Source organism: Notolabrus celidotus, chromosome 6 (assembly GCF_009762535.1).
Source record: "Notolabrus celidotus isolate fNotCel1 chromosome 6, fNotCel1.pri, whole genome shotgun sequence".
NCBI lineage: Eukaryota > Metazoa > Chordata > Actinopteri > Labriformes > Labridae > Notolabrus > Notolabrus celidotus.
Genome location: NC_048277.1, coordinates 31,720,929 through 31,737,755, shown reverse-complemented (window position 1 = coordinate 31,737,755; position 16,827 = coordinate 31,720,929). Strand labels below are relative to the sequence as shown.

General features: G+C 42.2%; 2 protein-coding genes across 5 annotated transcripts in view; one reads left to right on the top strand and one right to left on the bottom strand.

The window, feature by feature from the left end:
• Positions 1-1,556: 1,556 nt before the first annotated feature.
• tmem168b (transmembrane protein 168b) lies at positions 1,557-9,752 on the top strand. 2 transcript variants are annotated; one of them, XM_034685726.1, is made up of 5 exons: positions 1,557-1,800; positions 1,897-3,068; positions 5,985-6,127; positions 6,245-6,519; positions 8,298-9,752. In XM_034685726.1, exons 2-5 carry the CDS (start codon positions 1,932-1,934, stop codon positions 8,843-8,845), a joined length of 2,103 nt encoding a protein of 700 aa, XP_034541617.1. In that variant the 5' UTR covers positions 1,557-1,800; positions 1,897-1,931; the 3' UTR covers positions 8,846-9,752. The 2 variants fall into 2 exon arrangements, with proteins under 2 accessions (XP_034541617.1, XP_034541616.1); XM_034685725.1 differs by having other exon boundaries at positions 1,557-3,068.
• Positions 9,753-12,071: 2,319 nt separating this feature from the next.
• ptdss2 (phosphatidylserine synthase 2) overlaps positions 12,072-16,827 on the bottom strand; it is a 35,217-nt gene continuing 30,461 nt past the window's right edge. For all 3 annotated transcript variants that reach the window (XM_034685491.1, XM_034685493.1, XM_034685492.1), the window contains one exon: positions 12,072-15,456. In XM_034685491.1, the coding sequence (XP_034541382.1) occupies positions 15,303-15,456 (154 nt within the window). In that variant the 3' untranslated portion in view covers positions 12,072-15,302. The remainder of the gene's footprint in view (positions 15,457-16,827) is intronic.

The window sequence follows — 16,827 nt, the reverse complement described above, 5'->3', positions numbered from 1 at the left end:
CGGGCCGCCCACTACATGGACCCGCAACTTAACCAGTAGGCCAAGTCCATGCCCATTTTCATTTTTTATTGAAGTACATGCATCAAACACAAAGCAAAAGCAAAAGAAAGCTCACATACATGGGGTATTACATTTTTAATATACCAGCTATTAACCTTTTAATTTAAAATACCTTTCTACCTTAAGGCAAATAATAAACTAATATGGTTGATAACACTGAGAAATATGAAGAAAAAAACCTTGAAAGAAAAATGTTCTCACTCTTGTTTTAAGAAAGAGTTGCAAAGTTGACCTCAGTATTATGTTTCAATGTGACTATTGCTCTGTTACCCTTTTGCTTATATTTTTAATGGAATTGGACCTCATATAGCCGCTTCCTGCTCAAGCATTGTTGACAGAAGTGCAACAGCAGAAGCTAGAAATAACTTCGTCTGAATTACTGCCAGAAAGCTGTCAAAGGTGGAACCCAGGTCGGAAAAAACAGAGCATGTCCCACTGTGCCAAAACACCAATCATTGTGGAATAGTTCATTTTTGACACTTGGAAAAACAAGTTAAAAAAAGGTCTGTATGAGATGAAACACCTCTAAAAATGTTTGAATAATAATAATAATAAAAAAAATAATAGCTTTATTTATATAGCATCTTATAAAAAACACAGTTTACAAAGTGCAGATAAAAGCAAACACAAAGTGAACTCTAAACTTTAAACAGAATTAAAATCACACATTAGGAAAACGAACACAGAAGACGCAAACAATGATTCAACACAGACAATCCCAAGAACACAACGATAAGAATTGAGGCCAAGGGACCAAGAAAATAAGACAATTTAAAACATAAATGGAAGAAAGAATAAAAAGGGGATACAAGCAGTAAAAAGGAATAACGAAAAAAAACATGGAACCATCTGCCCAAGGAGATCAGGTCTGCTGAGTCAGTGAGCTCTTTTAAATCCCTTCTTGAAACATACTTTTATTGCAGAGCCTTACTGGATTTTATAAAATCATCAATTAAGGTAAAGCATTTAAGGATATGCAGAAAAAAGCAGTAAAATAAATAAATAAATCAAGATGAATAAAAGCTATAATGGAGAGTAAAACAATCAAGTATCATAAAAGGGAGATTTTAATTTTTTTTTACAAATTCTAAATAAATTAGCTTTTAAATAGTTTTCAGCATTAGACCCAATGTTTTAAGCCTATATATGTAAAATCCAAACTAGTTTAGTATGAAATGTACAGAAGAGGGTTAGGGACACTGAAAAAAAAAATGAAGGTCATTTTTTAAATTAAAATGGTATTATTGTTATTATGAGAAGAAAGTCAGTATCAGTATCAGAATTCTGACTTTAATCTAGTATTCTGACTTTTTTTTCTCAGAATTCTGACTTTTTTCTCAGAATAATAATAATTTAAAATAAATGTAACCTTATTTTTTTTCCGCCAGTGGCCCTAATCCTCTTCCGTAGAAATGATTGCACATTTCCAAGTTCTAAAATATTTTGTTTTGCTTTCGCGTTTCCCTGCTCAGTTTTGTCCCTCGGCACTTGCCGTAGTCAGAGGTAGCGTCATGGCCATAGATGGCGCCTGTCATCGGACTACAAACTTTTGACGTGACAAACTTTTTCAACTGTTATGACAACTAACAGCAGGGTCCAGGGCGTCCCTCTTTTAACACCACGAGCCAGGGTCGGAAAACAATCACAAGACCACAAACAAAGACGGTCAAGATGTGAAGATGTGACCTTTAACTCTTCCTTCCTCTGACCGGTTCGAAGATGTATCGCTAACAGCTAACGGTAACTAAGCTAGCTACTTTCAACAAGTTAGCCTGATTTAGTTTAAGGTATCGCGAGATTTCACACCTTTAACAGACCGGTTTTAACTTTTTTAAGTGCCTGATTGTGCCTGAAGACAGGACATCTTCATAATGTGTCGTTTCCTTCGTTACTGTGTGAGCCACTGCCTTCATGCAGCGATGACCCGGCTGGAGGAGGTGAACGGGGAGGTGAGCGTGTGGTCGTCGGTGCGGGGGCTGGGTTACCTGTCCAGCCTCAACCTCCTCATCGCCCTGTTTCTGGGACTCTACACCCGCTGGGAGAAGACTGCAGAGTCCACTCTTCTTGTCATAATAGTTCTGGCTCTGATCGTCCTCGGAGTAGCAAGTGTAGTGTACTATTACTTCAACATGGAGAGGGTGAGTCTGAGCCTCCTCCACCTGTGGTTGGGGTTCCTATTGGGGCTGCAGTGTTTCCCTAACAGTCCCATCCTGGAGAGTGACTTGAAGGAGAAGGCTGCCAACTACCTGCTGCTGGTCAGTGTGGCTCTGAGGACTCTGTGGGCGCTGCTGGACCGGCTCTTTGGATGCACAAGGTACCGTCCTGCTTTTCTCACCTCTGCAGAGAGACTGGAGCTGGTGGGTTTTGCTGCAGCCAGCACAGCTCTGCTCATCCAGAAGTCCTTCAGTGTGATGGTTCTGGTGGTGGCCCTAGGCATGGTCATGGTGGCCCTCCGGATGAAGGCTCTCCTGGCTATACCCAACTTGATCTGCTTTGCTGTCATCACAGGCGTGCTGTTCTTCAAGTCTCTGGAAATCAGCACCAACCCTTTCGCCCTCGCCTGCTTCTTCAGTCAGCTCATCTGCGACCCCCTTCTGGATGTGTACTTCAGCGGGCTGTCTGTGACTGAGCGCTGGCAGCCCTTCCTGGTGTGGGGGGGTTTCCTTCGCCGGCTGTCTCTTCTTCCTCTGCTGGTGCTGGAGGGGACTTTCATCGCTTTGGCAGCGCGGACGCTGACAGACCTGCACCAGTGGTACCTGACGATCCCAGGCTTTGTAGTCTGCGGGCTCTTCTGGTTGATCTGCCACATGGTGTTTGTCATCACAGTGTGGGGCTTTCACAGTAAGCTCAGTGACTGCCAGAGGCTCTGTGTGTTTCAAGGGTCAGGGGTCAACGGGCTGGACAAAGTGATGGCTTCAAAGGGAGTGAGACACTTCTGCCTCATCTCTGAACGCCTGGTGCTCTTCACGCTGGTGTCCACTGTGGCTTTGGCTGCTCTCTGTTGGCAGGTAAGGGAGGCCAGACATCAGATCTTATATCAGACATCCCATGATTACATGTGTCTAGCCTGTGAGCACTAAGCTTTCCACTTCAAAAGGCATCTTCTACTCTGTGGGCATGATGATATTTTAATAAGTGTCCAAAAACAGGAAGCAGACAGACATGCCACTCAGTAAGGTAAAGGTAAACGTACTTTATTAATCTCCATGGGTGAATTTTTTTTTTTCATGTGTTCTTTTTGACCTTGCTACACATACACATAGTTTGGTATACAGTCATGCACAGACATGCACTTAGGAGAGATGTCAGAGTGAGGAGGCTGCCACTAACCAGCGCCACCTAAGCATTTGGGGGTTTGGTGCCTTGCTCAAGGGCACCTCGACAGTGCCCAGGCAAATGGACCAGCACTTCTCCAGCCACCACTTGCCAAAACTTCAAGTGTCCCTATGGACTGAGCTACTGCTGCCCCACTCAGATGCTACAATTACATATCAGTATTATGTTTTTCAATATACATAGATATAAAAACTTTTGAACAGAATATAGAGCACAGGAAACAACTTTTAATGTGATGTAGGTATGGCATCATTTAGTAGTTTGCCCATAGGAGCCGTTAACTTCACATTACTTTCAGCACTGCCTGCAGCACCTCCTCTTGTGGTATATTAGAATCCAAAAAACAGTGTTGTAGTGGCTTGCTTTCGCCAATCAAAACAAAACCAACAAGCCACTGAGGGGTTGCTTTACCGGGACTCAGAGTTGATGCCTGTCCTCGTGCAGGATGGATGAATGAATGAAGTCCAAGCTCCGTGCATTGACAGCAACGGGTTTATTTTACATCGACATACAACAAAGGCTCAGCCGATCAATCCACACTTACATCTACTATGAATTTGTAGAATTAAAGGCTTAAAGCTATTGTATACGAGACAATGACAAAGATTACGATGACGGCGGTCAAAAACTGTAAGCTATTGCTCCTGGTAGGCAGCTCACCTGCCACTAATTGGGTCTCTACACCTGACTTGACACACCCGCCACTTAATGTGTACACAAGTGCATCAAACAAAGTAAAACAGTCCAACGACATTGATATACACATGGCTCTAACAAGTGTATTGCAAAAGAAAGAAATTATAATAATGTTAATATTTTTTAATTGGTTTAACATGTTAACTAAAAAGCAATATGTCAAGATTTTGATTAAAAAAGAACCATGTCCAGTATTGCTGTGAAGTCTCAAAGATGCAGCAGTGATGCACAGTCAACATAAAAAGGTCTACTTTAACTCCAGTTCAACAGCTCTCTGATTGGCCACAATGTTTGGCAGTAAAGCACATTTTCCCCTTTAAAGTCATGAATGAAAAAAAAACACCATATTATTTAATCCTGGGAAAAACATTGTTGATTGAGGAGACCCAAGAAAATCAATGTGTGGCTTAAATGCTGTCGTGTTCAGACGCAGTTTGTAAGGCAGGGGTGTCAAACTCATTTCAGTTCAGGGGCCACATACAGCCCAAGTTAATCTGAATTGGGCCTGACCAGCAAAATCATAACATAGTAACCTATAAATAACAACAACTCTACATTTTTACCTTTGTTTTAGTGCAAAATAGTACAAGTACATTCTGTAAATGTTCACATTTAATGAACGATCTTTCTACAAAAACAGCTGTTTTATTTTTCGCCATGATGAGTCTCACAGGTTTCCCATTCATCTGACACAGAGTGTAATGTTTACTGCAAAATAATGTATATATATATATATATTATAGTAATGAAGACTGTAAAGTTGACTATTCTGGACCCCTCAGCTCCAGCAGGAACAGTTTGCTTGCTGGACAGTGTTGTATGCAGGGGTGTAGTGCTAGTGTTAGTATTTAGTTGATCATCTTATAGTGCTCTAAAAAGACTTTATGAATCTCAACCGGATTATGCAAACAGCAAGTCATCTATTTTCTCACTTTGAGAAAAAAAAAAGTCCTGGAAAAAAAGAGCCGCTCAGGTGTGCTCCATCAGCACTATGATTTTATGCGACCCCTAGAGGACAAATTTGAAATAGTAGTTACTTTTATTGAAAAGTTGCAGTTAATGTCTTCTCTGTAATTTTTTCACTTTGCAAAGTAATTCCACGGGCCAGATTGGAACCTCTGGCGGGCCGGTTTTGGCCCGCGGGCCGCATGTTTGACAATCCTGTTGTAAGGTGTAAAAGGATGATTCCTCTTAGCCCTACAGTTCTCACCTGTTCTTGAATAGAACTCACGACGGATCTGAGTGTTACATGTGACTCCAATCTTCCCCAAATTCACAGGATAGAATTATATGGTCATGATAAAGTATAGCCAGAAAAAGAATACACAGAATTAGTTTCTTAAGTCACATTTTCTGGCATTTTTGCCTTTATTGTTAGGACAGATGAAGAGAGACAGGAAATGTAAGGGAAGACATGCAACAAGGGGTCATGACCAGGAATCAAACCAGTAACAACTGCAACCACTACACACAGAGCAGGCATTCAAACCACTAGACCACCTCATAAAAGGGGTTTTTAAATATAAGACATGCTTGTTTAATGACTCACCTCGTGACTCTTCAGACTTCTGTGGTGAAGCATTATGGGTTTTTCAGACTCAAGTTATTGATCACTCGTTTGATTGAAGGGATGGTCTGATGATGAGTCCTACAGCTTGTTTTTACTAGTCGTGTAATTGCTTTGGCCTGAAATAGACCAACACATTAATAACTGCTATAATAAGTATCATTACTTTCTGATTACACATCACTCAACATTTTCTCCACACCAAGAAGGTTTTTTTTTTCTGAAATGTTGGAGTAATGCATGCAGATTCATGTCCCTGCATTCTTGATTTTTTTGACGTATGAGTCAGTTATGAACGATTATAACTCATGAATGTTCTCTGCAGGCATCCAGCAGTTTCTTCGTCAGCATGCTTCTCCTCATTCTGCCTCTGGAGTCTCTGTTCCACGGCCTCTTCCATGAACTTGGTAGCAGCCTGGGAGGAACCTGTGTGGGCTATGCGGTGGTCATCCCCACTAACTACTGCAGGTAGTGTGAGATACATGAATCAATATTCCTGCACTTTCTATGTATTCTTCATGTTGGTGACTGACTGATCCAAACAGACATGTTGAAGTTCCTCTGTTTCCTCTCCGTCTGTCTCAGCCCTGACGGTCAGCCCATGCTGCTGCCTCCTGACCAGGTGGACGCGCTGAACAGGCGCTCCACCGGCATGTTGAACAGCGTGCAGCGCTTCTTCGCCCATCACCTCATCGAGGTTTTCGGCTGCGACTACTCCACCAGCGGGGTGACTCTGGAGGCCCTGCAGGCCAAGATCAAATCCTTCCTGGATCTTCGCACGGCGGACGGGCCTCGACACGACACCTACATCATCTTCTACAGCGGCCACAGTCACCGCTCAGGAGAGTGGGCGCTGGCAGGTGAGGAGGGGTGACACGCTGAAGCAGTCATAATTGAAGAAGGATAAAATGACAAGTTAAATGATAATGATATATAATAACTGGGATGTTGTTGTAGTGTGTATCATTACTGTAGTGGCTGGTTGTCTTCTTTTCTTATTAATATGTCTACACTTAGTTATTTATATAACCATCCTTGAGTGACGATATGACAATGTTTTGCACGTTTAGTCGGCTCGGTGATCTCCTGCACACGGTAAAACAACCGTGACAATCCCCTGCACATAAAACACTTATTTTACAAAACACTTCACTTCCTGTCTCCTAGTCACATGACTGCTGGAGCTGCGTAGGACAGCAAATTTACAGATTTTGATTGATTGATTGATTGATTCTTTTAATGACCACACAGCCAGGCTGGTGGAATTTTTTTTTTCAGTACAGCTGCAGGTTCCAACATTACATTTAACAGTAGACATACAAACATAATTGTATTATGTACAGGTACAAAAAACAGGAAATAAACCAACCTCAAGTGTTTGAAACAAGCTCAAGCTAATGACTCAATCTGTGTACAGAGTTTGGAAATATTAGTTCATGTGAGTTAGGGAAGAAGTGGAAGAAGAGAGAGAAATGGGTATATAAAGACAAAACAGCACAATTTAAGGGTGTGGAAATCTTTTCAATGTAAAAACAGAAACAAATTTACTGTAATTCTCCTCTGAAACACCTGAGGGCAGTGTGGTCTCTATGATAGCCAGTCGCCTGCTTCCGGCCCCGCTACGATCTCTGTTTACTTTTCCACAGCGATTCAGAGCGTGTTATGTTAATCTACAGCTGATACATGTTGCTGTTTATCATACAGACATGATTACAGGGAAGAGTAGAGAGAGGAGGAGATGAAGTACACGGCCAATGAGCGGGGATCCCGGAAGTGCTGTAAATGCAGGAAATAAAAATGCCGCAGAGCCGACCAATCGCGGGGCTTGCTGTCCGCGGACTTCGGAAAGCGGAAGTAAACAACGGCCAAGCTGATAGCAAAACTGCTTCTTTAGCATCACTTATGATTTAAAAAGTTAGGAAGTGGTTTATATAGAATTTAATAATTTTCACGGCACCTAAAATCTGAGTTCCCACCGTCAAAAAAAGAAGAGGAAAAAAGAAGAGGAAAGGAAAAAGTGGAACGAGCGCTGTGCATTGTGGGAAACAGTACATGAGGCAGACTGGTCCGATGCATACTGTCAAATTTTCCCAAATCAGTAGACATCTGGGTAGTTTTGGCATACTGCAGATTTTGCTCTTGTTCACATACTACATACTGAACTTAGGCCAAATGAGGAAATACTGCTAGTATAGTAGGCTGTTTCGAAAACAGCCTAAGCCTAGTTACATTTTGGAGGAGGTGCACGTCGGCTACATGCGTATGCCTCTGCTTAGGGTACGCCATCGATTCGACCCGGAAGTATAAATCAGCCTTAACTGCTGTAGTGCAGAAGAAGTGAGAAATGGGATCATGCTGCAAGATAAGAAGAGATGGCCTAATGCAACATGCTGCTGAACCTCAGGTGTTGAAAAATTAAGCCGGAAAACTGCAGTTCCTCAACTGTCCACTTGAGCTCAAAGAGCCAAAGATAGTCCATCAAAGAATTAAAGGTGTCTTAAAAAATCTCCTGAGTGAGATGAGTGACATGCGAAAGCTTTAAAATCATAAAGAATAACTCTGAGGTCCCTTTGACTCTAGCTTTCTCATCATAAGGCGTATGTTTCAGTAATCTGAGGATCTTCTTCTTCCCCATCAGGAGGAGACACTCTGCGTCTGGATCAGATCTTGGAGTGGTGGAGGGAGAAAAACGGCGGCTCCTGTTCGCGCCTCATCCTCGTCCTCGACTGCGACAACTCCTCCCAGTGGGTGAAGGAGGTCAGCAGGGTGGAGGGTCTGTACGTGGCAGTGCAAGGGGCGACCCTCGCCAGAGTGACGGACGTGGAAGATCAGGACCCCCCGCAGCTCGGAGACTTCACCGCCCAGTGGGTGGAGTACAACTGCGACTCAACCAGCAACATCCAGTGGTCCGGGAGGGGGAGGGGCGTCTCTGCCGCCTACGGCATCTCCAAACACTGGAGCGACTACACGCTGCACCTGCCGACGGGAAGCGACGTCACCAACCACTGGAGCATGTACTTCCCGCGGGTGACGTACCCGGTGGTGCAGTTGGCGCTGTGGTGCGGCGGTTTGAACCTGCTGTGGCTCTGCGGCGTCTGCCTGCGATGTCTCAAGAGAATCAAACTCAACTGGTTTCCTCCGGCCGTACTGGACACCGGCCAGGGCTTCAAACTGGTCCGATCTTAACACAAACAAGGGCTATTTTTACTGTCAGGAGTTTTTAATACATCTATTTTTTCTTAATGTCAATCTGTGTTTTTTTGGACCCTGGAAATAGGCAGCTATTGGATCGTACACTTTGTCTCTAACCAGCAGCTCGTTTGTTACTGTAAAACGAATTCCTTAGTTACTGATGCATTTTAAAAACATAGTAACAGTTTTTTACATTCTGATAATTATTCTATGCGTGTGATTTTTTTTTTTAGCTTTGATAAAACAAACATCCCGATCAGACATGTGGGATGAAAACCAGCACATTGACACTGTTTTGCACAGTTGTATGATATCTCCTGTCACAGCTGATTCCAGCAGGATCTTAACAGCATACATGTTGTGCCTTTCACCTTAAAGTGCAGCTCATGACGCTGATCGCTTGAACCTTAAACCAAAGTTGCCGAGGTACATTTTCATAAGATCTCAGGCATAAATTATATATATCTAATCTAAGCTGTGTGTTTTTTTTATAGTTGAGATGTTATGCTGTTGTTTTAATTTGACCCCTCTTTACTGCACTATGCATTCTACACTCGAAGCCTTGAGTTCTTTTCCCTGCACGGCTCTGCGTCTGTTCCTAAAGCCTTTTATCAAGCTTTGAGGGGTTTGGTTTGAGTCCTCTGCAGCTGCTTCAGGGAGTCCTGCCTGCACTGATGATTGCACTACAAGCAGACATGTATGAGAACTATAGTATTTATGAGATAATGAACCCTGTATCACACAAAGGGGGGCTATTTTCTTCCAGAGGTTTATTACAGGTCACTGTGATATGCAAGTTTTATTATTATCAGTTTGATGAGTTTGCAAAGAGAAAATCAGATGAAGATGTATCAAACTATGCAATAAAGGGGAAGTAGGACTTCGCTGCTCTATTTATGAATTTCAATGTCTCTTCATTTTTTTTATGATCCTATAAATATACACAAACCTCGGTCTGTTGTGGTGAAGAGAGAGCTGAGCCAGAAGTAAAAGCTGTCAATTTACTGGTCAAACTACGTCCAAACCCTCACCTGTGGTCACAAGCTTAGGATAGTGACCAAAAAAACAAGATACAAGCGGCCGATATGAGCTTTCTCTGCAGGGTGTCTGGGCTCAGCCTGCTCCTCCGCATCGAGAGGAGCTACATGAGGTGTTTCGGGCATGTCAGTCTGGGAGGAGGCCACGGGGCAGACCCAGGACACGCTGGCAAGATTATATCTCTCAGCTGGCCTGGGAACGCCTCGGTGTTCTCCCAGAGGAGCTGGTGGAAGTGGCAGGTGAGAGGAGTGTCTGGGCTTCCCTGTTGAGACTGCTGCCCCTGCAGCCCAGACTCAGATAAGCGAAGGAAGATGGATGGATGGATGGATCATCCTTCAACAGTCCTTGAATGCTTGCCATTTCCTCCAACTCTCCTGGAAAGAATCCTGTCATGTGGTGCTAAGTATCTGAAAAAGATGGATTATGATATACTTTCTTTGTGTCATCTGGAGGTCAGTAATGTCGTTCCTTTATTATGGTTTGATCGCTAAAGAATGACATAAAAGAAGTTCCTTAAAATCCCAAATAGGTAGCATGCCATCTTCAGTTCTACCTTCAAATTGAGATTCAAACTTTTACCTTTAATGGGGAAAAATAACTTGTAAGGCACTTTAAAGAACAAGCTTAAAACGATTTGTTTCATAATCATACATTATCAACTTAACAAGATTATATTTCAAAACTTTTAGCTTCTCAAATGATACATTTATTTCATTCTACATTTAAAAACAGAGGATGTTAAACAAAAGTAGCTCATACTGACACAAAGGCTGTTTCCGAAATCGCCTACTATACTAGCAGTACGTACTGATATGTCCAAAATTCAGTATGTAGTAATTAGTATGTGAACAAGAGCAAAATCTGCAGTAAGCCAAAGCTCCCCGGATGTCTACTGATTCGGGAAAATATCTCAGTGTGCATCGGACCAGTCTGCCATGCGTACTGTTTCCCATAATGCATAGTGCTTGTTCTGCTTTTTCTTTTTCCTCATTTTTTGACGGGAGGAAATCCGTTTTTGGGTGCTGTGAAAGTTATCAAATTACATATAAACCACTTCCTAACTTTTTAAATCATAAATGGATGCTAAATAAGCATTTTATTTATCGGCTTCGCCGTTGTTTACTTCCGCTTTCCGAAACCGGAAATCCAGCGAAGTCTGGCTCAGCATGCTGCATGACAGGTCGGACAGAACAGTCATACTACATACTAAATTCAAACGCAGTATGTAGTAGGCAATACCTACTGCCTACCACATTAGTAAGTAGTATGTAGCAGGCCGTTTCGGAAACAGCCCAAGACTAGCTAAATCTGCCATTATCGGGTAGCTTCTATCAGATAGCAGAGTGTGCGGCTGTTTTCAAAACTGCCTGCTACATACTATCTAAATGTAGTATGCATGCAGAACGTATAGCATACTGCATACTGCATACTGCATACTGCATACTGCATACTGCATACTGCATACTGCATACTGCATACTGCATACTGCATACTGCATACTGCGTTTGAAGGTAGTATACTATGTAGTATGACTGTTCTGTTTGATCTGTGTTGCAGTATGCTGGGTCAGGCGTTGCTTGACTTCTGGTTTCAGAAAGCAGAAGTAAACAGCGGCCAAGCCGAGAGCAAAACTGCTTCATTAGCATCACTTAGGATTTATTACATTAAGAAATGGGTTATAGTAATTTTCACAGCTCTCAAAAACTGAGTGCCCCCTGTTGAGAAGAAGAAAACATAAAAAGTGGAACTTCAGCGCTGTGCATTGTGGGAAACAGAACGCAAGGGAGACTGGTCTGATGCATACTGAGAGATTTTCCCGAATCAGAACAACATCGGGGTAGTTTTGGCAAACTGCAGATTCTGCTCTTGTTCACATACTACTTACTACATACTGAATTTTGGCCAAATCAGTACATACTGCTAGTATAGTAAGCGGTTTGAAAACAGCCCGCATCTCAAGTGTGCCATGACCGACCCCTCCGTTGAACTTGTCAAACCTGTGTTAAAGTATTCAGCTTCATGTCAGGTGACAGAAAGTGGTCTTCATCCTGCAGAGATACAGCTTCTGTCAGTGAGCGAAGGCAGTGGAAAAAAATCTTATTTCATATCTACAGGATCATAACACAGTGAACAAAGATACAGGATGAACATACTTAAAACAAAATCAACCTGAAGGCGTATCTTTTGGTTTTCTAGTAAATTTTATTGAAAACATTATAAAATTATGTGGTGCAGCAGCATATTTCAGTTCGTATGATCTCTAACATGTTCACATTTACACAAACCATGTTGAAAATGGCTTTTACAGCAAGTTGTGAATGATCATTGTCAAGGAGACGACGACACGGGGCAGAGACAGCAAAGCGAGAATCCATCTACTGCCCTCATGTGGCTGCAGGTGAAACTACACTGAACCCTCAAACACATTAAAGGAAGAGGTGGTCTTCTTTGGGGGGGGGGGGGGGGGGGCGGGACTAGTTCCTAATTCCATCCACTACTCATTCATGGGCAAAGAGTCTGAAGTCACTGTCGTGTGGTTTTCAGAGCTGATGTGCAAAGTCATGACTTGAGTTGGGTTTAAGTTTTCGGTGATTTCCAACAAAAGCATCTCCACCCAATCCAAGGCAGCTACACAGTGAATACTCAGCACGTGTGTAAAATGGTTTAGGAAGAAGGAAAACATGCAAACTGCCCGAACCTCCCACCGAGTTTACAAGTGACTGAACTTTTACAGCATAGGATAACAAGTACAAACAGTTCAGCTAAACATGAAGGAGAGGGTCTAAATTTGCAGAGCAGCTTCTGTATCGAGAGATACGGGAGCTACAGAAGGATTAGCCTTGCATAAATGACAAACATCACTTTTAGTGTTTTATGGCATAATATCTGTTCAGTCTGAATCCGCCTCGACTCCCAGTCAGCCTACAATAAGAGCAGAATAAGGCTGGCTAACATTGTCTCTGACCCTAACCGTGATCGAAACAGTCACTGTGATCAATACCACCCGACCTGAGACGCAGGGTCCCAGGTTTTTAATGAGGTCAGACTGAAGCACGCCACTGTTCACCGGTCTAATCCCAGATAGAAGTATGTTGAAGGCCTCTGAAGATGCTGTCTGGTGTTTTGAAATGTTGCGTCTACACGTGTTTCTTTGTGACCTTGTCTTTCTATTTTTGTAAATGGAGCTGCTGTGATGTAAGACAAAGACTGACTATTAAGTCATATCATGTATCATTAATCAATAACTGATGACAAGAGCATCTCACCAGGACTGAATGTTGCTGGGTTTACATTCACAGATTTAGATTCTGTCTACTGGGGAGTGTGTAGTCAGAAGGACGCAATGAGTGACACACGAAATGAGTCGGTGAAAGCGACAAGACCTGAACGACACAAAGACTAAGCTCTCTGAGGGACTGATTTAAGAACAAGACAATGAAGCACACTGCAGGGTTTACGCCCGTGTGACCATTTCTGTTTGTGTAAAGCAAGTTCAGAACATCTACGACTGCAGCTGTAACTAGAATTCTCAACTCTAAACTGATTATTTTTCCTGACTTTATAACTTAAAGTGAGGCTGATTTTAAAATCTTTGTCAGCCTAGAAGTCCAAAAAGCAAAATATATTTAGTTTTTCTCCCTTATGAGAACCTCTCCACCGCTCGTTTGAATATTTGGTAACTTGGGATGAATTTTCTGATCATCACGGCTTTGTATTGAAAAGCTTTGAGACTGACGATGAAATCGCTGAGATGACACCTAGTGGAAACATTCAAGAAGCAGAAATAAGGTACTGAAGAAACTTCCATTGTTCCGGCCTGAAACGCTGACATGGAGGATCCTGACGGCTTTGGGACTGTGTTGAAATTCAAAGGAGTGTAAATGAGGTTTAGCAGCAAGTTTGAAAAAAAAAAAGCTTGTGTGAGTCTTGGTGGCATTTATGGCTTTTAAGCAAGAATGAAATGGAAGCTTTGGCTTGGTGTGTGTGCAATATGGCCGCCCCCACAGAGCTGGAAAAGTTGCTTCTCTTCCCAAACCAAAGCACACATCAACCTAAACCTTCATTTCCCTCAGTCTTCAGAGGATCGTCGTTATCGTCTCATTCAGACACCCCAGAACGATTCATTTGATTCAAATGTGAGATTTAAATAAAAAAAACAAAACATTTGGCATAAAAGGAATCAGATGTCAAATAAAAGCCTCTGATGTGACTGAATGAGCTGTCAGTCTAGCATTATTTTTACAAACGCATTAAAGTGGAGGAACGTCCAGATCTCTGCTGAATGTAAGCCAACATGTCTCAGCCGGCCAGGGAGCACAGCTTCCTGTCGGTGTGATTGTCATGGAGGTGTTCAGTTGAGTGCTGCTCAGCACCTGGTTTCACAAAAAACGAACGTCAGTACAATCTAGTGTTCATATTCCATTTAACCTAGCGATAACAAAAACATCTACAAAACACCCAAAGTGTATCCCGTATATCATGTATAATATCAACAGTTAAATACCGAGAATATGGTACATCTTCTTTTTGATTTTTTTTATACACAAAGTCGTCGTTTGTTTATTTCAAGAGCAAAAGGAGAGTTCGGCTTTGGGCAGTTCTCCTCCGTGTGGGACTGAAAGGAGGAACCTCCACACTCCTCCCTGAACTGTAAATAAAAAGCTGATACTGTCTCCCACATGTACAACTAATCACCAGTGAAGCACCAAAGCTAAGACAAGAGTGCTCTGAACTGTCAGAAACGCATATATCAACAGATAAAGAGTGTATCTTTACCCCAAACAAAAGAAGAAATGTCATTATGAACCGAGCTCTATCTGATCTGCTGCTTGGGAACGCTGTGAACCAAAAAATCCAAGGTTGATACGCAACATTAGTGACCTCTCCAAATACTCTCCTTTCTTTTACCTGCACGACACAGAAGGAAGCTTATTTACATTTAAGACACGTTCCTGATGTCTCGTCTAGTTTTCTGACACAAAGTGCGGCGGAGAAAAAAGCGAAATGCTCACAATTATTGGTCACGACTCTATCTATCTACTTCCCTGCTCATCATAACTCTTTCTACCTCCCTCATCAACCGGCATCCAAAGTAACATATAAATAAAACAAAGGTGTTTTTTATTCCTGTGTATGATTCCCCAAATGTTCATAAAAAATAGCATGAGGTAAATCCCTGTAGTAAGACAATAACTATACAAAGCGCTGAATGAAAACTGCCCCCCCCCTCCACCTCTCCTCTCTGTTGAATGACTACTTGGTTCATGTAGGCACAAAAAAGTCTACACATCACATCAATGTGTCCTTCTGTTTGTCTCCACATGTGCTTCGTTCAGTCTTCTCAAACCTCGTCCTTTTTTTTTCTCCACCCCCTCCAGCTGCTGATGACTGGACGGTTGAGGTCGAGGTCGTCTCAGGACTTCCTCTGCCGGATTATCTCCGAGCTGCCGTTCAGTTTGCTCCGGCCAGACGGCGTCACTGTGCTGCCGTTGCCCAGCGGTCGCTCTCGGTCTGAGGGGACTTCCTGTTTGCGTCGGCGGGTTTCTTTGTAACGGAGTGTGATGTCCCTGTGAGGAGAAGGGAGAGGGTAAACACTCGAAAAAAAACAGGCTCTGTTACTATTAGTTCTGTTACTGTCCCACTTAAATGTTTGGCTCGTTTTTAACCTGCATTTTGAAAAATACTCTTCTTCAGGTCAGAGAAAAATACTTCCCATGTCTGTTGTTTGCAGTAATAACATCTTGAAACGTCACCACAACAAAGATTAAAAACAAAGATGTCAACACTTTATCTTAAACCCCATCACGCATTTACAACCACTCTAAAAACACCAATAAGTGGAGGCTTGTGTTTGTGCAGAGAAAGGAGGAATCATTGAGGAAACATAGTTTTAATAGAAGATTGGAGAGGCGATAATTATTGACAACAATGCTCATTCATAAACACTTTGAAATGATTGACCTGCTCACAACAACATTATATTGTGTTATAAACTATTTATAAATCTTCATGTAATGTCTATTAATGCTAAATGGACTGTTTGTTCACTAAGGTAGGCGTTTGGACCAAGGTTATTATAGTTAACGAAAACTAACGAAATAACGAAAACGAGAGGTGAAAAAACATTTCCGTTAACTGAAATAAAAATAAAAACGAGGCTTCACAAAAAAAACGAAAACTAACTGAAACTGTATTGTGAGTTTACAAAACTAACTAAAATAAACTAAAATGATAGAGAACATGTCTTTAGTTTTCGTCTTAAACTCAGTATTTTGAGTGGATATGTAATAAAGATTGAGACTGATCGGGTGGACGTCTCTGCTCTCTGCTCTCTGCATCTGCGCGGGAGCGCGCCAAACGGAGCATGCAGCTGACGGGCGCTCGCACTCACCGCGGGGCAGAATTGCAAGGGGATTAGAGACGAACTCTCTCGCTCCGACTACCTGCCCTGTTTATAACCGTTCCTGTGTGAATGCCCAACAAGTAAGTATAATGAGACGGAGAACTGACTTTTCCTGTCCATAGGCATTCACGTGTGTTAAAACTCCCGAGAGAGCAAATAGACGCCATGAGGGCATGCGTCATCTCATATTATTAATCACCCATATGATCCTGTTCTGTTCATTTATCATTATAAGTGTTAATGGTTAATTGGTGGCAGTGGTATTACAGTGATATGATTATTAGTATACTTGTAGTGGTAGCATCTGAATCATTATCTCTGTATCAATGATTATTGTTTATTGCTTATTTTATTGTTAAGGATGTATCAGTGAGTCACCATATTATATAACACTATAGAGGGTCAGTAATGCTAGCCTAAGTGTCCATATTGTGACCATCACCCTTATGTTTGTGTATTTATTTGATGTGTTGGCCTCTGTGGCCTCATTGGGTCTGCTGTACTGTTGCGCTGTACAAGGAGAATATTCACTAAA